The sequence below is a fragment of the Xiphophorus maculatus genome, chromosome 7 (genome assembly GCF_002775205.1).
Source record: "Xiphophorus maculatus strain JP 163 A chromosome 7, X_maculatus-5.0-male, whole genome shotgun sequence".
Classification (NCBI taxonomy): domain Eukaryota; kingdom Metazoa; phylum Chordata; class Actinopteri; order Cyprinodontiformes; family Poeciliidae; genus Xiphophorus; species Xiphophorus maculatus.
In genome coordinates this window covers 2,295,906-2,319,410 of record NC_036449.1, presented here as the reverse complement: position 1 = coordinate 2,319,410, position 23,505 = coordinate 2,295,906, and the positions used below count along the sequence as shown (strand labels likewise).

The 23,505-nt window shown below is 39.9% G+C and overlaps 1 protein-coding gene across 3 annotated transcripts in view; it reads right to left on the bottom strand.

The window, feature by feature from the left end:
- Positions 1-815: 815 nt before the first annotated feature.
- The window catches only part of dgkg (diacylglycerol kinase gamma), a 121,315-nt gene continuing 98,625 nt past the window's right edge, over positions 816-23,505 (bottom strand). For all 3 annotated transcript variants that reach the window (XM_023336820.1, XM_023336821.1, XM_023336822.1), the window contains 3 exons: positions 4,823-4,943; positions 3,136-3,196; positions 816-2,161 (listed from right to left, as the gene is read on the bottom strand). In XM_023336820.1, the coding sequence (XP_023192588.1) occupies positions 2,063-2,161; positions 3,136-3,196; positions 4,823-4,943 (281 nt within the window). In that variant the 3' untranslated portion in view covers positions 816-2,062. The remainder of the gene's footprint in view (positions 2,162-3,135; positions 3,197-4,822; positions 4,944-23,505) is intronic.

Below are 23,505 nucleotides of genomic sequence, written 5' to 3'. Positions count from 1 at the left end.
ACTGGTGACAGTATGATCTATCATGGAGGTCCTTTGCTTTTATTTAGCTGTTTCTCTGACCATCTGGTGTAAATGTGCCAAGTCCTCCACCTCTGGAGAACTTGGCAGCTGCCTTGCTGCTACTTTGCCTCCTGAGTTACTGCTAAGTTTTTAGTTTTTTTTTATGCACATCCTTACCATTTTAGCTTCATCTTTATTTAATAAATAGCAACAGTGTGGAGCCTGGTGTGTGTTTTCTCAGACTTGAGGTTAGATTTGAATCATTTTAGAACCTAGCAAAGAATGTGTTTTGGTATGGTAAACTTCAGAGTTGGAGTGAACTTTCTTTGCACCATGATGATATCATTTGATGTGATTAGACGGACTGGAAAAGTGCTTTTGGAGAGCGACTGCATCAGTGGAACGGAGATCTGAGACAAAACTTGCCACATTTCAACAATATATTAAAAGACATTCATGTGTACATTTACAGTATATGTGGGCAAGACCTAGTTTCCAGAAATATACATATTCTATCTGCACATACTCTTCTAATATATTTTGTCGGGACAGTATACATTTGCTATAAACACCAAACCAAGCCTTAATATTTCTACGTTTTTCATTTCAAGCAATTTTCTTTTTCATGGCATTAACTCCTGATAGACCTCGATGAAGGTTTGGCAGCTCTTCCTCAAAGTTGACTCAACTACTAAGGGTCAAGTCTCAATAGCTGCATTTCCATTGACCACATAATTTGGCATTTCAAAAATAAATTTGCTTAATGGAAACACGCCAACTTTGAACCTTGTCAACTTTGTTTTTTGATAAATAATTTTGCCATTAGGGTGAATGAAATGTTTTTTTTTCTTTGGCCGTCTGAAAATTAGTATATTTTGCAAAACTGCAAGCAACAGGATTTTGCTGTTAGTGAAAACCACAAAGAAGAAGATGGCAGGAAGTAGTTGGAGGATGATGGCGTGGCGTGTTTTTGAACAACTTATTGCGTGAATAAACTTATTCACTTGTGATCTTAATTGCGTTTCTTATTTAATGGAAACAACTCAATTGCAAAATGTTTTTTTTCCCCCCAACATTAACAGAATAGTGACAAAAGTTTTGCTCACATTTGTAATGGAACGCAGCTAGTGACAGAGACCCTCCCTGCAATAGACACACAGGTTTGTTTGACCTGTTGATGTTGAACTAGATTAATAAAAGTCAGAAGTGGCCCTCAGGGCTTTTTGACTTCACTAGAAGTGTGTTGTACTGTGCACAGGAGCTGATTCTACTGAAATCAGGAATTTAGTGTTACAGCACATGCATCACTTTTCTAACAGAAAGCAAGACTGAACCACATTGTCTCTATGATCTACTTTTAGTCCAGACTGATATCGTAGCAGTAGTGGACGTTTTCCGTGCCGGGAGCCTCCGCCGGATCGTCCGCACAGCCGGGGAAAGTGCTCTAAGGGGTTTCTTTTTGTAGGACAGTGATACTACAGATACTAGGTCCCTGCATGCTTCTGTCCTTTTTGGGCCACTGTTACACCACGACGCCATCAATCTGCAAGCGCAGTCAGTTAATAATGAATGAGGCTTTTCCTTTGCTGTGGCATGATGAGAGTCTGTGGGGAGACCCGGAGACAAGTGCTCTTACAAGCAGCCGTTGTTTCATTATTCACAGGGGTACTTCAACCAGGACCAGGATCTCACCTGGCTGCCCCCCCCTTCCTCTCTCCCAGTCGTAGTGTTTCAGTCTCTAATGGATGGTTGTGTGTCCTGCCCCTGTGACCGTCTGGACCGAGCAGCAGAACTTATCTGGCCGGGTCGTATTGGTGTGTGACTCGGGTTTTCAAGTGGCTGAGGGAAAGGATGTTTTCGGACTCCAGGATGATGGTTGGTTCCGTCCGTTGTCACCTCTGTAGGTTCCGAGAATAAAATGTCTAAAGGCCGCCCAACTTCAGGAACAAAAATGAATTTCTCACGTCTATAATCCAACCTGGCAGCAACACGGCTGTTGTTTGGCAGCAGGAAGTTGTAACGTTTAAATGTGTGTGTGTTTCTGAGTCGGGGTGTTTGAGTCCTACTCGCGGCTGTAGCTGCGTTTCTTGAAGGAGAAGAAGGAGGTCTTCTGGGAAGGGCACAGCAACATGGGGACCTGGTTTTTGTGCGTGATGATGACCTGAGGGAGTAAAGAAGAAAAATGACAGAATCAAAAACATTGCTTGGACTGTGCTTGACAAGCTTACTAGTCTGACAGTCATTTTTTATTAGAATTTTATAGAAAAAAAAACTGACAAGAGAGGCTTTGCTGCACAGTGACAATTAACTGACTTTAATTGTTAATTGTTAATCATCTCCCCTTGTGAGATGAATAATGTGCTGTGAGATTTGAAGGAATGACATTGTTGGAGGTCAAAGCCTTTCATGGGCAGTATGAAGGAGTCAGACGTGACAAAAGTAGAACACCACTGAGCCTGTTAGCTTACCATGTTAACAGGCTCTGTTAGCTTGCTATATTAGCTTGCTATGTTAATGCTGAAAGGTCTGACTGCCACAGCCCCATCCTTTATTCATACTCCTTCAATGCCTTTTGTCCAATACAACCCCAAATTTCAATGTATTTTATTTGAGGTTTTATGTGAGAGACTGGCACAAGGTAGCGCACAACTGTGAAGTGGAAGGAAATTCAGATTGTTGTCCTCTAAATATCTGAAAGACAATGCAGTGAGAGTCTGTTATGCAGTGACAAGGGAACTTGTCAAGCTTTAAAGTAAGAGAAATGCTGGTGGACAGCCTGATGGGGGTGGACAGCACTCAGTCTGAGACCATTGTTGTTCAAGCAGGACAATGACACTGAACAGAGAATCAGACCTACAAGAACATGTTTAGTCAAAGTCTTTACCGGAATCTAGCTAAGAATGTGTTTGGCTTTGATAATGTACTCCTAACATGTTAGCTTCATATGGATGCGTTTTGATGCCTCTCTGTATTCTCTTTGATATTTTTGATGTGGTAAAACAGATAGCTGAGAGAAACCCTTTGAACCATTTGACTAAATACTGGTAAATAATGATATGGTGCTACCAGCAGTGGTCAGGGTGGATGGAATTTATGAATGAAAGGGTTTTGGAGGAAACAAATGGGTCCTCTCACCGTGCAGGGAGGCTGCATCCAAGGCTCACCATCGATCTGCATGGGCAGCCGCCGAGAAGTCCTGGAAACAGACAACAGAGGGATGACAGGTGAGGAGTTAGTGTGGGGAGCAGAGGTTGGTAAAGGTGGGCGATGGTCATGAAGGTCAGATATCACACATCTCTGAGGCAAGAGGGACGACTGTTAACTCTGTCCCAGTGTCGGGGTCAGACACTGCTCTCTTTGTTCCCATGAGAGCAGATCCCAGACAGGCCCCCACTCTTTACACTCCTGAAACCCACTGTACACACACATACACGCGCGCAGCCAAAGTTGGTTTAAGACTTTTGTGCATGCCTCTGTGACTGAAGAAACACGCTGTGGGAGAACGGCTGGGATGAATACGCTTTTAATTCTGGTCTAGGAAACTGAACAAGAGTCCAGGTCCCTCAGATCCACCATAACACAGACCACTGTCTTAACCAATGTCCTGTCCGCTGACACACAGTGGACACGCATCTGAAGTATGTCGGTGTTGCTTCCTCCACTCTGAACTCCTTATCAGAAACTTAAGTTATGAATATTATGAAACAATGAGAACTGCTTTCAGTCAACTTTTAAATGTTTGTTAAAGTTTTTCCTTTATGTTAGTTTGTTGGTAAAGACAGAGAAAAACTGACCATTACCCTGCGGTCTCTGCATGAAACGCCATCTTAAAGCTGCAGTACGTACAGTAACTTTTATAAAAAATATGGTTTTTACATATTTGCTAAAACTGTCAGCATGTCGTGACAGAATAATATGAGACAGATAATCTTTGAAAAGATCAAGCTCCTCCGCCTCCTCTAAGTGCAACTATTACATCTGAAGAAATGCACGATCAAAAGTAACCAATCAGAGACAAACCCTCCAATCATCCGCTGTCATCAGTGGCCATGCTAACTACACTTAGCATTCATGACAGACTGCTAATTGGAAGAAGCTGTTCCTGCTGGCTAGTCTGAAGGACTGCTCTCTTAACAAGTGTATTATTTTAGTTTAGTGATGAAAACCTGCTATTTTGAATTACTTTTAAAGTTACACATTTTTAACTTAAAGTAACTTTTTATTTTGACTTTACTAGAAACAAGTTCAATACAGACCATATTTGACTCCTCGTTCACCAGAACCCTTACAAATAACAACAAATCCTTTTACCCAGAACTCCCAGCAGGAACAATAACCTCTGCTGATGGAAACAGCATCTGTTGTCTGCTAGAAACACACGTCCCTCCTCTACTCATTAATTATCCATGACTACTTCAATACAGTGCATTGATAGCCAGTGATTACCATGCACTCCACTGGTTGCCATTGGTACTATAGCTAATGGGTAACCAGTGGTTTTCCATTCTATTTTCAGACGTCAGGACTTGAAACTGAACATAGACTCTTCCTCAGCCTGTCAGTCCAAAGTCCCCACTGCTTGATTTGTAAAGCACACAGCTATGATATATAATTCATCAGCTAGAAGGATGTTATTGTTTAGACATGAATGCACATAATCCCTCAAAAGGAATGCATTTTTTACTCTGCATGTACAGGGGAGGTATGTATTTTATGTTCTGTGTGGTTGAACTGGAACACAAAGAATGGCTGGTGCCAGAGAAGGGCTGAAGCTGAGCAGTGGAAGGAGCACAGCTTCAGTTCGGGGGCAGGATCAGCTGACCTGATGGTGACGCTGGTGCACTGAGCCAGTCTGCGTCCCGCGCTCTTCAGCCCAGTGTAGATCTGCCCCATTTCTATTGCCCCCTCCAGGCCCACCACCTCCAAGAGCTGATCACTGAAGTCTGGAAGGCAGCAGAGAAACACAGAGAGAGAAATTCACAGGGTTTACCAAAGAAAAGAGAGATTCGAGTGAGGTCCAGTTAAGACAATACTGACGTAAAACACTGATAACATGTCCGAGCATCAATGTGATAATCTTAATACTCTATGTTTCTTCTTGTCAAAGTTCATTTGTTCAGGAGTAGAAGAACAAGAAAGTAAAACTGACAAAAACAACAAGTCAAGTTGGTCAAACATGTAAAAATAAACTGCAGCAAACCTTTCAAATAGTTCAGAAAGCAAATTTAGGAATTCTAAATATAATGTGAAATTAATAATAAAGCATGACATTGCTCAGTGCACAAAGCGTAGAACTAGACTGAATAGATCTGCCCTTATGGATCGAGCATATCATCATCTGATCTAGAATTTATTCTTCAATATCGGGAACAATACAGATATTAAAATTGGATCTCCATGCATCTTTGGTGTTGAACACAATATTATTTACACACACTTCCACCACACACACCTCTTCTCCCATGATAGAAATAGTGATTGGCATAATTGTTTTTTTCAGGACTGTTTCTTCAGATGCCAGGACTCTAATTGATCAGCTCCTCTGCTGATCAGACATAAAACCCTCAGCATCACAAGTCTCTCATCAATCCAATGTCAGTTTAACATGTTTTATTCTTGTTTCAGTTTAATTCAGTTAAACTTCATTGCCCTGAAGACTATTTGCTGCACAGTCAGCGATTACACACATGAAAAAACATACAACAACCTGATCAGCAAAAACAATCTTTCAGTGCAGAACAGTGGGGTTAGAGTTGATCAATCTGACAGCAGTGGCAAAGAAGATTTTCATCATTGTGTATCTGATTGTCCTGATCCCAGCCTGGCCGATAACTAAAACACCTTCATAATTCTGAAAAGCTAATCCTTAAGTTACTTTCTAGGCCACTAATCCTGTTTTGTAGTACAGACTTTGATGTGTTCTGATGACAGTACACAGTAAATCTGTTGTGTTCACAATCCCCTCAGAACAGTCCACGCGTTCAGCAACACTTCACCTGTAAAGCCTTCAGGCACGGGAGAATAACGCTGCCTCCACCTGAACGTCCTTCCCCTGTCTCCGTGTGTGTGCAGAACACCTGACATGCCACGACAGGCTGGATCTGACTTTCTCCTGCTGAAAGGAGGGACAGCAGTCTGGCACTGAAACTTTAATGTGTATAAAACAATCCTGCTTTGTGTTTCTGTTCAGCGTGCTTACAGACACGAGGATTATGCTCTACTGCAGTTCATCTTAACTCATAAGTGATCTCTGAACGTCTCCATTTTGAGGGGACCCAGAAACTCCTTCAGATTCTTTGCGGGATGAATTTCAAGCTGAAAATTAGAGAACTGTTTTGTCCTCTCGGCCAGCGTGATAATTTGTGGGGTGTGACAACAGAAAGTGTTGGCGGCAACTCGGCCACACTAAGTGTTGTGGCAAACGGATCACATGGCAACAGAAACCAAGATGACTTGGTTTCCTCTACTTCTCCATTTTCTTCTTCCTGCCATCACTTAGTTTGTTCTGATGAATGAACGATGTGGTTTGGCACCAAACTTAAGGCCAGACTCTGAACCCAGATGCACTTCACAAAGAGAATGCTCTGTCTAAGACAACTACACGGCCGTAAAGTAAGATGAAGAACAAGGAACATTAAAAGAAGTTTTCTTTACAAGGAAAAGAAAGTTGTCTACATTAGTGCTGAAGCACCTTTATTCTGATACCTCTTAATAAAATTAAATGGAAATCAACTAATCAATAGAAGTCAATAATTGTTCTATGAAAGTTGACAGGGCAGTATAGTGTGTTTTCCAGCCACATAGAATCAGTTTGTAGCACAATCAAGTAACTCTGTACCTTCAGTTATAAAAATTCTAGATGTACATCAAATATGACTTATAATAAATTTGACTTTGTAATTTACTATCTTGAAATTGGGCCTCTATCTCTTTAAAAACTCCTATTCTATCTGAAGCTCCGCCTTCAGGATGTCATCACAGAATTTAAGGTTTTTACCAGCGTGTATTGAGAAGTAGCTCCTATAATGAACTCAGCAGATGAGCAGTTCCACCAGGTGTTTACTAATTGCTGCTGGCTAGTCTGAAGGATCTGAGTGGGAGGCAGAGACTCAGAAGCTTGGAAACTACAGAGCCGAGAGGAGTTTTGTCCTCGAAGGTGTCGATTGGTTTCTACCAGGCATTTTGCACAGCTGAATGGTTGCCAGGGGAGATTAAAGGATTTCTGAAACATGCATGAAAGTATCAAAGCAAAACTCTGGATATGCTTTTGTTACATGCAGTGGTGGCTGCATGTGGGATTCCTCCCAGTTCGGGTTGCTGCTGAGCTCCGGCGGGTTAAGCAGGCCCAGCTGGTTTCACTCTGTCTCTTGATGAGCAGAGTATAAAACTAGCTGGGAAACTGACTTTCGGTGCCTCTTGGCCAATTGGGCAGCATGTGTGCTGCAGCTTGGTGGTGCTGCAAATGAGGATTTTGGTCTACTAGAAACCCTGGTTTTCATTGTTATTCTCCCTTTTCTTTTCTTGTAGGTTTTCATTTTCATCTTTGAGTTTTCCCTGGATCCCCCAGAATAAACCCTTTAATTTTACTCTCCTGGTTTTGTCTCTTAATTTTTCCTGGCTTATCTATTGTTACAGCCCCCCCCCCACTCCAAAACCCCTAGACTGCCTTGGGGATGTAACAGCTTTTGATGAGGGAATAACATTAACATGATTTAAAGTTAAAGAAAAGTTGATTTTACGTAGCATTGCTCCTTTAAAAACAGAGTTTAGTTCTAAAACAGCATCCCAAGCTCTGAGCATGACATAGTTGTCTGTTCAACAAATCGTCTGAAGAGAGAGGATGGAGCAACTGCAAACCTACTGAGTCATTACTGTCCTCCTAAATAAACAAAAGCAAATAGAGGATTATTCAGAAAATCAGCCAAGAGACCAGTGGTAACATAAGTGCAGAGCTATAAAGAAAAGCTGATCACAGTTTAAGGTAAAATAAATGGAGCTGAATAGGAAGAAACCTGTTAAAAGTTTGGATAATCCATCCAGATCATGCAGTCCATGCTAACTGGATAAAGTGGAAGATAAACAGATAATTGGATTTCTTGGTCTTGAAAGCAAGACAGTTTACCCTAAAATCTACATCAATGCTGCCATGATAAAAGTAGAAGAAGGTTTGCTAAGGGTACCAATAGTATAAACCAGAACTTGGTGCTGGGAAGACTCTGTGATCACGTTGACCTCTAGTTCAGAGCACACCACATTACGTTCCTTCAAAAAATTCATCTGCTGGAAGTACCATAACATTTCCAATGTGTGATGCCATTGATCCCTTATTGAGTATCTCTGGGTACATACTCTATGACTGACTTTCAGACCTAATCATGTTAGCATGACTTCTTTAAAAGCAGCATTTTTCTTTATCAGTTCATGACTAGAGGTCCCATCCTGGCTTTAGAACGAGTCTTCTGCAAGTATTACTCACAGCTAACAGAAGAATCACTGATTCGTTTTTTGATCTGAGGTTGTTTTCTGAATAAAGGCTCTTTGTTTCAAGGCAGAGGTGGAATGAGGAGCGTGGAATCATCATCCAGGAGTCTCAGCCCCCCGAGGGTCTCAGTACTGCATGCCACCCTGACAAGCTGCAGCTAGCCCTGCAGCCTGTTGGGACTGGAACCGCTGGCTCTGTGTGTCTCTGTTACAGTGTGAACAATGGTAATCATTTTCCAACCATGCCAGAGCTCGCTCGGCCTGCTGGCTTTGTTTCAGTCCACAAACAGGAAGCAGTTGTAAGCTTTTCTCTGGAAAGGAAATTGTTTCTTAAAAAGGCTCCGCCCCCTCGGACTCAGGACCAGTCTGAGTCATGCTATGAAAAGAATTTCACTGGGACGGGAATGTAAACGAGAGAAAACACTTACGGCTTCTCAGACAACCATCAGATATTTAAACTGGTTCACTGTTGAAAGGTTATGAAACATAAATTACTGCAAAAACTTTATTTAACTTCATTAGCACATTGTCTGCATCAATGAGACGGTGGCCACACTGGGGCATGAATTGTCTCAGAATACCTAGATTGTACTCAAAGAATGAAAATACACCAAACTGAACCAAAATGAGTTTAAGTGATAACAATTTTTGCAGCAGCATTTAATTCTTTGATATTTCAGATAAGAGTTTTACTCGTGGTCTGTGAGATTATGCATAAAAACTGAAACACTGGTGCACTTCTTTCAAAGTTTTAATTTCGATTTGTGTGTTTTAAAATGGACAGTAGGATCTCAAACGGTTAGAATTTTCAATCTGATTAATCACAGGGTTCCTGTGAATTGACCATAAATTAATTGTTTAAAGTTTTTAAAATGTTTTTCTCATTAAAGCCGTCAGTTGATCAAAATAGAATGTAACAGTAATGTTTTTGATGGTTTTGTATGTATCATTGCTCAAGTCTTTTAATTGTTCATATGTTAAATGCTGTTTTGTCTACAACAGTAAAATAAATGAGGGTTTGTTTGAGTTGTTTTCAGAGATTACTTTTATCAGAAAAAGGGAGATTGTCCTCATAGATAAACAGCTGAAACAGAGAAGGAGATCTATGTTCAAAGTACAGAAGCCTGTGCGTTAAAATATTAGCATGTTAAACAAGCTAACTACATTAGCAGTTAACTTGTTTGTGGCTAACTAGACACTATTCTATTGTCTATTTAGCCACCAGAATAGTTGATAATAATCATGATATATTTGATGTGTATCGATGATTGATTTTGACACTCGAATGTAATAATTGTTACTGGTTTCTTAATAAGTGATTGTTCTTATGACTTTTTATTTTTATGTTTTTATGATATAAAGCACTTTGAACTGCATTGTTGCTGAAATGTGCTCTACAAATAAACCTGATTGATTGATAATATCAGAAATATATGGCTTCCTGCTGGTATGTGGGGATGTTTGATGGAAACAAACCACATACAAGCAATTCTTTGAGGTCTCTGGACAGAGAAGAAGTCCTACAGAAGACACACTAGACTGAATATGATCTACTGTGTTTATGCCTCTGAGTCACCAAGAGAGATTCAGGGCTGAGTTTGTTAGTAGGTGTGAAGTGTGGGAGGGGGAACGAGCAGCACTGCACTGTAATTAATGGGCTGCACTGCTAACCTTACTAATCTGGTCCTGGATGGCTAAAGTGCCTCAATTCAATTCAGTTCAATTCAATTGAACCTCATCCCTGAGGGCCCACATACAGGCACAGTAAAATAGAACAAGCAACATATGAAAGGCCAAAGCAACTTCACTATCTGTGTTTCCATTACAAATGGAAGAAAAACTTTGTCAATATTCTGCCAATGTTGAAAAAGCACAAATTCACAATTGTGCAGTTTCCATTAAAATCACACGTGAATAAGTCTATTCACGCAATAAGTCATAAAAAAAATGAGTGCATGGTCCTAAAACTACTTCCTGTCGTCTTCTTCTCTGGTGCCAGAGCTGGCACCAGAGTCAGGGTTTCTAAACCAATTTTGCTATGGATGGAAAACCCCCACCTTATTCTAGGGTCAAAACTGTTGTGCAGAAAAACAAGTTCTTTTCTAAATTGCTGTGTTTCCATTAAGCAAATGTATTTTTGGAATGGCAAATTGTGCAAATATATGGTCAGATTATGGCTCATGTTTGCAGCTATATTGCAGAGTCTTCTAGTAAAAATGGCCAAACAACATAATAAATTACTAAAACATAAGAACATAGATTGGATGTTTTCAACTTGGAAAGAAAATCAAAGCACCAGAGAAAACCCCAGCATGTGCACAGAGACAGGGATTTAAACAGCAAAACAGAGAGAGAGAGAGAGAGAGAGAGAGAGAGAGAGAGAGAGAGAGAGGCAGAGAGAGAGAGAGAGAGAGAGAGAGAGTGAGTTAAGGCTGAACTTCAACAGCAATAAGTTGGTTGTTATTTAGTGTTTTATGTCAGTTGTCTGCTTTTGGGAAAACTATCCAGTATATCACTCATTTCCTTTGGAATGTTGTTCTGTCTTTACACAAAACAGTCATATTTAATAAGTTAGGATAATGATCCAATGAGGCTTTTCTGTCAAACTAAAAGTACTTTTTGAAAATAACAACCTTTAATACAAGTATTAAACATACTTTGCATTAGGCCCACGTTAAACATTTTCATTTTTTGGGACTGTAAGCAGAAAATCATCATAGTTACCAAAAATAAAAGCTAGAACAAATCTAGTCTGTGTGGGATTAATTTATATAAGATATTTTACCAAGAGATGAAGTTACTGAAATAAATGAATTTTTTGACAATATTTTTATTTATTGACAGATATTTAAAGCATAGCATAATTATCCAGACACGTTTTGTTCAAAAGAATGACATGTTAAAACCTTCAAACGTGACTTCACTTTAACTAACACGATCCAACATCAACTATACCGAAGTAATGAAAGAATGTGACATTAAATATTCTGATTTGTATAAAGATTCTTTCTGCCTCAATGTAAAAAAAAGTGCAACGACACAGCAACTATGTAAACAAAGCCAGGGTTACTAAACACAAAGTGCTGATATTAAGTCATGAAATTGGAGAAAAACAGGAAATACTGATCTGAGGAGATGGAAAACAGCTTTCCTTCTCTAAGACGCAGAGAAACAGAGAATACTTGAAAGGAACATTTAAACAACTTCCAGGCAAACATATGGCACCATGGAGAATTTCACTCAAAACGCTACTGACAACAAAACACATTCATGCACACAAACTGCACAATGTCTTCATTTTGCATTCTCCAGTATTGCATAATTCAACCATCCGGCCTTCATAACAGTGAATCCCCTGGAATGTGCTGGCATATATACCACATATATATATATATTTGTAAATCAAGACAAATATATCTATGATGTCATTTCCAGGTGCTTTGGTAACTGCTTGTGACACTATTTTTCTTTTTAAATATTTTTAATATTCCATTTATTTAACCAGGTTAACCCAGTGGAGATCCAGATCTCATCTGTAACACCATCCAGTCCCTCCAGGAAGTTTGTGATTGCAACTATTAATGCAAATTCCCTCATCAGTCACAAATTTTAGGTGGACTTGCAATTCTCACCAGTCCTCAAAAGGTTTTTGCAAATCTGACCAATCACCTTAACTTTCCCTGCATTTCCTTGTTTTCTGACCAATCACGGAAACTCAGCTGAATTTTGATCAATCCTCTTAGGCCCCTTCTGATTTAACTTCCTGTTTCATGACCTCTCTTGAAAGCCAACTCTGCAACATTTACCATGTGTGACACTAAACTCAACAGTTGCCGTTTTTATTTTTATTTTTTTTTACAACAAACATTTTTGCTCATACCACATACACAGTTCATGTTAACCTGAATGACTAAGATGGAATGCTTCCTTTGAAATCTGCTCAGGTCACAATCTATGATTTGTATGGAGTGCTCTATTAGAAAGTTATTTCACTTTAAACATTACATGTATTCATCTCCTTTCTTTTTTGGAAATGTTGTTTGCAGAAATATAAACTTTTTCTGTAAGATCATGTTATGGCAAAATAAAGCTTAAGAAATGTGGAACTTTGACCACATTTTTTTTAAACAGGTGCCACAAATATCACAAAAAAAGCATCCTGACATCCTGGAGGGACTGTCTAGAACTTTACTTTTAAAGTCGCCAAGCATGACAGTGAGATGATTATCAGGCATTCTGTCACTGAGTCTCTGTAATCACCGATTTTGTAAAAAACAATTTCTGTTTTCTCTTTTAACTGTTATGAAGAAAAACAGCTGAAAAGTTCTACTCTAATTTGTGGATAAATACATCATTTGTTCTTGACAAGAAAATCTTTACAGTAAAAATCAATCAATCAAATGTAGCCCAAACCTAAAGAGCTGCAACTTTCAACATTATTCATAATATACAAATACAGGAAAACCCTGCAGGTTATGGTACATCTGTCCATACAGAACACAGTGAAAGAGCACTGCAGCATCCATCAGTGTAAACTGACTACACCTCACTGTTTTTACACACCAAACATGACACTGACATAAACAGGGTTTATGTCATGACTTGGTGGTTCCAGCCGATGAGGGATTCTCAGTTAGCAGTGGCTACAGACAGTCCAGACTCTCTACATGTGTCGTTCCATCATTACAAAGTCTGCACAGTAATAACATTTCTTTAGTCCTTTACATCTCGGGCAGCATGATCTTCATCTGAAGCTTTTACATTTCACAGTTTACACCACAAAGCTTGCATGCTCGCTAACCTGCGCCATGCTAGGGCTGCATGCTGCTGTGGCACACATCCCCACGTCTCTGCAGAGCTTTCTGCGAACTAATTCTAATAGGATTGGACGTCCATTAAGAAAAATGTGGACGGTTGGAGAGTAAAAGATGAGGACGGGCGGTGTGGGGGGGTAGAGGCAGAGGGACAGCAGCTGGAGTGAGACAATGGAGGAGCTCTGTCCTGTTTTCTGTGCCAGTCTGAGAAAGTTTACAGGTCAGAAGACAGACGAGGCAAAATATGAGTGTGACACGTTATTTTTAGGACTGTAAAGCAGAGCTATTTATATTTTCTTTTCCTGTTGTACAGTGAAGCATAAATCCCCCCTCCCTCGCACGCCCACCTATACACCTCTACTTCCTCCAAGCACCATAAATGGGCACGCCGTCCTGGCCGTGTCCCTGCGTGCGAGGCCGATGGTTCCCACCTCATCAGATCTCTGTGCTTTGGACTCTCAGGCAGCCAGCGCTGTTACTTTCTCACTGAGGTGGAGCTAAGAATAGAACAGAACAGCCTCTTACATAAAGCAGTCATGGTGCATTCTGGGATGGGATGACACTTTTATTTTTTTCTTTTTGCCAAGCAGCGGGCAGCAAGAATTATTACTGCTGCGCTGGTTTATTTTCTCTGCTGTGCAGGAAGCAGAAATCACACAGAATCCAATCAGGAGACAAAAATGTTCATAGTTGCCACTGCTACAAATGCAACCCTTCCAAAAAAAAACAAAAAACTAAACTAAATCTAGAAAACCAGGTGATACACACATCACCCTGATCAGGAATAGATGGAGCTTTTATTGTGGGCTAATAAAGTAAAACTCAGGTGAAATGAAGGGAAAAACTCGGATCATCTCGTTACCGAAAGCAGCATCTTCCCTTACAAAACAAACCTTACTCAATATCACCATAGAAACAAAACGTGGAGCCCATGATACATGATGAAACTATGTGGAATATTGGACAACACACCTCCAGTGGAAATGATGGGAATGGAGATTCTTGGGTGTTTTCTGTTTCAGATCGCGCTTGTCCAGAACTACTTTGTGTCATTTGGCAAAAATGTTCTTTAAATCAGAAGAAACAAAAATCACATGTGGGGAACCTCAAGGCTCCAGTCTCAGGCTGCTTTTATTCAAAATTTAGAGCACTGAAACATCACCTATGACATGTATGCTGATATGTATCTTACAACTTGATATTTCTGACTTGACCTTAGTCCACTACAGTCACTGAGTCAGTGGGTCCAAAAAATATGGGAGGGTGGGTCAGAATTCCAACCACTTTAAGGTAGAGAAACAAAAAGTTATTGTGTTTGATCCCACAAATGTGACGTTAGACATTAGAACTCAAACATTGATGTTTCTAAACGCTGCAAAACAAGGATGTCAGTAAGTTATTTCATTAAATCCACTTAGTACCACCTTATAAGCATTTCTAGAATAAATGATTTCCTATTAGAATGAGACACAGAAAAACTGGTGAGGCTTTTATGTTCAGTATGATGAGTTATTGTAATGGTATCTTTATGGGTCTCTGTAAAGAATCAGTCAACTGCTGCTAGTCACCCTGCTGTAGTCCTGACCAACACCTGAAACAAGAAGTCAACACCAAGTCACCAGTCTTTAAGTCATAGCACTGAATCAAAAATGTTGGTAATATTCTATGAAGTCCTGATTGCTTGGGCCAAAGTACAGTTTGGCTCTGGACTGTGCAGAATGCTCCGGTCATAAGAGTTCCCTTCACACTATTCCTAGGGAAGGAAGTAAATAAGGGAAAGCATGAGTCATGACAGAAACTGCTGGTTATTTTAAATCAGGACTGAAAACATTACTGCTTACTGCAGCTTTCCCATGCAGGTAGAAGATCGCTTTGTCGCTTCTGTCATGCTTTAGCTTTCTATTTGCTTAAAATTGACATTTTGTGTCACTTTGTATTTGTTTCAGGTGATGGCCTGTTTGAATATTTCATACATCAGGTGTTTATTTTGCCCTTAAAGCACTTTAAATAACCCTGTGTATGAATGTTTCTTAAAATGATCTTGCCTTGACTGAGTCACAAAGTAGGTCAGGCTGGATATGATTCAGTCAAGTCATCATCCACAGCGCAGACGGAGCTTCTGCATAATGTAGCAGGACTAAGGTTGTTCTTTGATTATTGTTGTGACAGAGTAGCAATAATATGTGGAGTTGGAAGGAACATGCTGGCGAATTTTTCTACATGTGAAAACCATCTGTGGCAGCAAGGCTTGGCTGATGATCAAATGTTTCTGCTACAGCATAACATTGGTGGAAAATGCAGCAGCATTATTTACTAAAGCTAAATGAAAAGATAGAAACACAGAGATGTGACAGAGTATTATGCTTTCTGGTTTTTACTTAGACTTTGAGAAAATGAAAAAAATGGAATTTGCTTTTAATGTTCTTCAGGTTTGAAATGTTTCTATATTTTTGTATAGAAAGATAGAAAACAGAATATAGAAAAAAGATTTTACTATGTGTTCTTTTTTAAGACAGGAATCAGGTTTTTAAAAATGTAATGCTCAAAAATCAGACATGTCCTTCATTTTGATTACAGGTGAAGAAAAAAGGTCAAAGTGTCAAGTGGACCAAGAGTTTAGTAAGGACTAACTCCAAGTGTTGATGCAAAATCCTGCAGTTTAACTGAAATACCAAGTTTTGTACTGTTCTTACTGTTGAGTAAAGGACCCACTGTGGGTAATGTCTCATTATATGGTTTACATCAGCATATTCACAAAACCTTTTATCTCGCATAAGATAAAATAAATATACACACAACAGTTCAGAACACTTAAAATAAAAAAGGAGTACAGGAAATAACTGAGAGCTCACTTCATTGGAATTTTCCATTTTTAGAGGTTTAACCAGACTGTCTCTTTAATCAACTGACCAACTGCCCAGCAATCTGACCAACCGACCGTCTATTCGACCAACTGACCGACGGTCCGGCCCCCTCATGACCACCAATCTGACCAACCGCCTGAGTCCCTAAACGACGAACCATCTGTCTGAACGACCGCCCAACTGACCTGAGTTCACATTCTTAGCGCAAAGTCAAGTTTGCTTCTACAGTAGTTTGGGTTTGAGCTGAAACTTGTTGTTAGTCCTATATGACAAGTTATTACACAGGATCTCAAGGCATAGTGAAGGAAAGCACCTTATGATCCCATTCTTATTTGCAGATGATGTAATTCTGTTTGTGCTTTCATTTAATTCTATGAACTCCAGCGTGCATTAGAAAGTCCTGCTCCTCCATATCTGTGCAGTGCTTTCAGACCTCAAATAATGCAAAGATAACAAGTTTATATTCATTGAGAGACAACAATAATGTTTTAACTCACAAAGAGATCAGAAATCAATATTTGGTGGAATAACCATGAGATTTCAATGGGGTTCAGTGCAGTGGTCTCTTCATTTTATCCAGAGCTGCAAGTTACACATCCTTGATTTGAAACTGATCAAAGTAAGGTCTCATCTTTAATCCCAGAGAATGCAGAGTGACAGTACAATAAGCCAGGATCAAATCACCATTCAAACGAGGTTTGCTGATTTAGTCTAAACTCATCCTTTCGGTGCTCAGCCGAGTGACGAGCTATTATAAACAAGGCCTGTAATTAGAAACTGAAAGCTGAGTCAAGTTCAGAGCTCAGTGCTGCTTTCATTGTGCCTCAGCATGAGGTGTTAGTCTATAATTATGAGCAGATATATTTGTGTATCCTTCCTCCACCCACAGTCGTCCTCCTCCTCCTCCTGCCTGTTATTGTCTCAGGGTGGTCCGAGTCCCAGCAGATGGTCAGAGAGAGCTGCAACTCACCTTGCCAGCCCTGGCAGAGGGAAAGGTACAGGGGAGCGCACTTGGCGACGTGACAAAGAACACTGTGTTACTATGATCCAGGACTGAAATACACCAAATGCGCCACTTGCTGCGGAGATGAAATACCTCAGCCCACATCGGTGGCAGAATTCTTCCACATTGGAGAGAAAGAAATGGTGAAATTAAAGAGTCTTTCAGAAATGCCTAAGCTAATGAGACCCAAGTGGACAGCAATGATCAGGCGTTCTTACAGGATGTCAACTCAGTAACTGAGTGGCCGTATCACTTTCCCACCATCCACACAGCAGTTCCACATACAACTATTCCTGGTCACACACACGGGTGTGGGAGGATCAGAGTAATTATAGTTCTGCTGTTTCTGTTGAGTGAGGAGAAAACAATACACAGCTTCCTGATGGAACCCGACTGAAATAGCTTTCCCTTATTGTGCGACTCGGTGGGAGTGCTGCTAGGAAGAGTGGGCGGGGCTTAGTGGAGCCAAGCGGGGAGGGAGGAGCAAAAGAAGGCAAGGTGAGGGTGGAGAAGACAGAGAAAAGAAATGAGTCACCAAGAGAAGACAGAATGTCCCAGAGACGGCATGTTTCACCAGCAGCACTGAGGCCGTCAGAACCGGACCCCAGAACTCTGATCACTGGATTGATTACCGATTACTCATGACACCATGAATTCACTCAAACTGCTTTCCGGACACACACAGCGAACACACACTCTGTGACGTCTGTAAACTCTGTTGACACATTAGAAAACCAGATCACTGGACAGTTCTGCACAGCAGACGTCCCTGTGGACTACTGTAACTAATTTGCCTCAAACTGCTTCCAGTCTTCATGCAACCAATGCAGTTGGTCTCGTTTGTACCTCCATCACCAGTCGGTGTCAAAGAAAACGCGACAGCATCTGGGTGCACTTGTCTGATGAGAAGAGCAGTAAAGAAACATGTCAGATTTGCAAAAGAATAAAAAAAATTCTTGAACAATCCATAAGACCCAGTTCTTTTCCCATCTTTCTGCCGTTCTTCCTAGAAGATTCAGTAGGTTTGAAAAAGAGATAGAAAAATTTAAACGAGAAAACAACTAACTTCTCACTAACTCCCAAAACTAACACATTTCATATTTCCTATATATTCACATACAGTATGTGGTTGAATACACTTCCTGTGTGACTTGTTCTGTTGTTATTTTCAGAAATTTGTTTGAGTGACTCCTCCTTAATGTTACAATGACTGCAGTTCTTTTCAACAAGGCACCAGAGTTGTGTCAATGCTTGATTACATTATGACATATGTGTGAGTATGTTTTGGCATTTAAAAAAAAAGAAAAATAATAATAGAAAAACAACTTTAAGATGTGTGTAATGTCTGAATCTAGAATGAGTAATTCTATGAGCTATTGAAGCCTTTTATGCCAGAGAAATGAACATCAGGATGAAGAGAAGAAGGAAGCTAGCTAAAATAATCCTCTAAGAATGTTAACATTGGTTCTCTTACAATAAAAACTTGTGTAAATGGAGGAGACAGAGTGGAGGAGTGCTGTGTGTGTGGGCGTGTGTGTGTGTGTGTCCTACCATAAAAACATGTGCAGAGGCGGAGCTGGCTGGTGATTACAACATCATCAGTTCTGCCAACATCTACTAACCCTCTGCGTTAACTTCAAGCCAGTTACTTGAATAATGCCAATATGGTGGCTGGTCTGTTTTCAGTGAAGATCTCTTAGACGTTAGCGGTTTTTCCATTACAAATGGACACAAAACTTTATGAATATTCTGCTAATGTGAACCCCCCCCCCCACAATTCCTGTGTTTCTATCAAATAAATGCAACTAAAATCACACGTTAGTAAGACTGTTCATGCTTTAAGTCATTGAAAAAAACGTGCCGTCTCATCAATCCTCAAACTACTTCCTGTCATCTTCATGGTTTGCACTAGTAGTAACAGCCAGTTGTTGATCATGTGACTTATGTGATAAGAAAAAAAGATAAATAATTAATTGGTTAATGTGAAATTAACCTGTTTTGATACAAACAGAAAAACACACTAAAACTTTTTTTAAATAAAAAAACTTTTTTTTTTAATTGCCGTGTTTCTACTAATAAAACAAAATTTCAAATAGTCAAATTTTGCAATTACATGGCCAAATAAAATTCAGCTAGTGTGATGTCGTCCCATGTTTTATTTTTCTGCAACTCTTATCGTTTCATCTGCAGCAGAAAAAGCTTGGAAAATGTGACCGAAGGAAATACAGATGGAAGGAAACCGGTGCGCACGATAAAAGCTGTGTGAAACAATGAGAAGTCTCACTTTTTAAATTTAACGATTCACATCTGCTCACAATACCAGGTAAACAAGGAAATAAAACGCTGTTACTTTTCAAACAGTATTCATATCCAAGTTTTTGTTTCTTTGGATGGATTATAAAGAAGGGATTAAAAACGTCACCAGTAGAAGGATGAACAGAAAAGGTTCAGCAGTGCTGATTGTGGTCAGCATCTTCATTCTTCAGCTGACTCTTCACATGGAGGTTTGCTCATGTGAATGAGGCAACGAGGCATTTGTTAGCACTGCACAGTGTGAGCAGATCAGAGGACGTATGCAAGACATCCTGTTACATGGATGAAGACCCGCTGAGCTCTCTGAACATGGCCTGATTGCAGCAAATTTTGAAGAGTCTTCTACAGCACAAAGAAAATCATGACACAGCTTTGCCTTTAGCACTGGCTAATGAGCCTACCCCAATAACACCACTTGCCCACGATGATTTTACCATGTACGGACACAACCGCATCATAGTCTACAGTCACGAGGTGAAAAAAAATGGAGTGACCCTATTGGTCGTAACTCCAGAGGTGGGAGGAGACGATGAGCAGAACGGCTGCAGCACCAAGAAATGAGTTTAAAGGAGAGCAATTATTTATTTTATAATAAATAAAAGAAATATTTTTATATTTATTCTATTTATTATAAATAATAAATACAATTATTATTTTAATAAAATAATTTATGTGGTAGATTAACTTATCTACCACAGACAAGTTAATGTAGTGTTATTTGTATAACCCATCTCAACAGCAAGGTGGTTCAATGAGCTTTAAACACAATACAGTAACCAATGATGGAACAATCAATATGCATTATTTTCTCAAAATCCATCATCAACATTATTAAGCAAATACACATCAAATATATGAATAAATGTTCCAGTTATTATGACTCCAAGGCAGCTCTAAGCAGCTGGGTTTTTAGCCTTAATTTGAAGGAACTCAGTGTTTCGGCCGTTTTGCAGTTTCCAGGAAGCTTGCTCCAGATTAGTTGAGCATAAAAATGGAATTATTTTTCAATGTTACTTTCAGTTGTTATGAAAATATTTTCTCTATCACAAACGTAAGAAAAATTCAAATCAACTTTGCATCATAGCTTAATTTTTCAGAAAAAACATCTTAAGGTTTAAATCCTTGTTGGGGCTTTTATTTGTGGAGTTCACAACTTCTCTCAGTGCATTCACATTCACACATTTCCATCATACAAAATACTGTCCAATGCATGTTAGCTTACTGAACACGGAGTGTGTATGTGTGTCGCTCCAGTCCCCTGCAACCTTCAAAGATTGCAGAAATAGTATAGAAATGTATCATATTTTTAGAAATTCCTCGAGTTGCTGCATCTCACAAACTTCCATGAAACGTTGCAAACACACCAAGAAACTCTGCTGTGGTTCAGCTCATTGCTGCTCCTTTGAAAGCCTCATGGTGGGTGTATTTAAATATAATGCTACAGATGCTGAGGCTGGACTTTCCTGTTTTCTGTGTGGAGCAAACCCAAAGCAGAGAGGCTGTGAGGTCAGGAGTGCCTGGAGCTTCTTTCATTCTCCCTGCGACTCGAGCTGATTGCATTATCTGCAGCAAATGGATTTAAAAGCTTTAGTTTATAGTGCCAGAGAAAGCAGCTGCCATAAACGGTTAGCGGTACGATAAACATGGCGGCACGCGGACGCACGGATACAGAGCACCCACACGGGCTTTCCACCAGAAACACACCACTACCATGAGAGGCTTTTCAAACCGAGGGAGCAGAAAAGATTCCATCACAATCACTCACTTAATCCAGTTTGGGGAGAATCAAGACACACTTATATGCAGGGAAGTTAATCTGAATAAGGCCAGTTTAACCCGCTTAGTTCTAGTTTTAGATAATAATCAAGAAACAGCAGAAAGTTTTGCTGCAGCTCATGGTCGTAGTTTTCCACCCGTTTTACCGTTAGTAACATTCGGCTCTTTATCATATGACTTGTGATGCAAAAAGTATCCATTGCAGTTTTGCGAATACAATAATTTTGCTTCTGGTCCCCCCCCCGGTGCATTTCCATTAAGCAAATTTATTTTTGTCATTCCAATTTGTGCAATTTTACAATCAATGGAGACACAGTTAGTGTTTTATGAGAAACAGAAAAGAGAGGTTAGTTCAGATTTCCTTCATTTAGAAGCTTCTGTCTTGGAATTAAGTCAGGAATTCAAACTTGGTTCAGCAACTTAATGAAGTCAACAACACCAAAGGTTCTTACAAGCACCATTAGATGAACTGGTTTCTGTTCTGAATACCTAGTCAAAGTGCCAGAGGTTTCAGGGTAAAGCAGGAAAATGACAAAGAATGAAGAGTAAAATCTGAACATATAACTTCTATTCTGGAAATGGATGGCAAAGAATAACTGTTTTTATTACACATCCATTCTAGTTCAAACCAGATAAACAGTCATAACAGAAAATATGTCTAACCTCAGTGTTTGGTTAATTATTGAACTGCCAAAACTGATTTAGACTTACAGTCAGGGCAGGCAGGTGGAAACAGTCCACACTACTGGATATTTAACTAATGGCGCAGTCGGTAGCATTATTGTTCTGCAGCAAAACATTTGAAAACTGCATGCAGTTTGCCAACATGACTGTTGGGTTAACTGATGTCTAAGTGGAGCGTATGCTTGGCTGTTTGTCTGTGTGTCTTTGTGTTGCTCTGTGTCCTGCTGGACGTCTAGCTCCCCTCTGACCCTACAAGGGAAGGTCGGTCGGTCTGCGCGTGTGTGTGTGTGGGTGTGGGTGTGCGAGGGAGGGAGGGATAGATGGATGGATGGATGGATGGATGGATGGATGGATGGATGGATGGATGGATGGATGGATGGATGGATGGAAGGATTTTTAGTGAAGTAATTTCCCAAACCCATTTCTGTAGAGTGGAGAAACTGGTTTCACAGTAACTTGTTGAACAATCCCTGCTGTCCAATGAAAAAATATGACTTTAAAAGCAGAAGATGTTGCTCTAAACTCTCTGTTGTGCTGTTTTGCTTTAAAGCTGCCAACACCACAGTGAGCTCAAGCAAGAGCACAAAACAATCAATAACAACAGGTTATTTTATGAAGTTCACCCTTCCTCTAACTGTTTTCAGACTGCCTCTACTCTGGGTTCTGCCTTGGCATCGTGCTATCGTCTCCATGGAAACAAGGTTCTGTACACTCGGCTGAAATGCAGATGCAGTGACAGATCTTTGGTGTGAGCATGGAGAGGGTTATTCTCTATTGTTGGTGGCCATCAAATGCAGACTCCCACTGAAAGCTGCAATGATGGCCGCCGTTTTAGAAACCCACCACCACACACACACACACGCACGCACACACACATATCGCCAACGCTGAGTAAAGGATTATGGAAATTAAACTGTCAGGTTGTGGAGCAGAAAACACAACTAAAGAAATCAGCAGTGTATCGCCACCAAGGAAAGATAAATGGAGTGAGGGATGGGTTAAGTTAGTCTAAACCAACACCAAGACAACCACACATACATCTGTTATATATTGAACTATTCATAAGATTCCAGTTTTTTTCCACTGACATAAATCTTACAGATAAAGTTACTCTTTTGCTTTATAAAGTTAGCACTCTGTTTTGAACTGAGTCAAAGTTAATGGCCGATGTTTCAGCTGCTCTGACCACAGCTGCAGCAGCCTCTCCGATTTTTTTATTGTGAAAATCAATAAAAAGTCAATGAAAAGGTTGAAAACCACCGATTATAAGATGGTTTATGACATGTTGTGCAAGACATGCACATGAAAATAGGCTGTGCCTGTTCTCAATTAGTGGTGTAAAATCTGCCTGTTGTGGTTGCAGCACATGGTCATGACACGTGCTATTGGTGCCAAGCAAGCAATAACAAACATAAAACAAAATATTTTCCTTTGTTGATATTAGAATTGTTATTTTTTTAACCTCTGTGCTCTCCTCCAGTCTCCAGATTAATACTTTGATTCTTTAATAGTCTCACCATCAGCTCTAAACTTCATAGTTTTGCATAAAATGTTATGATTTAGTAGAGCT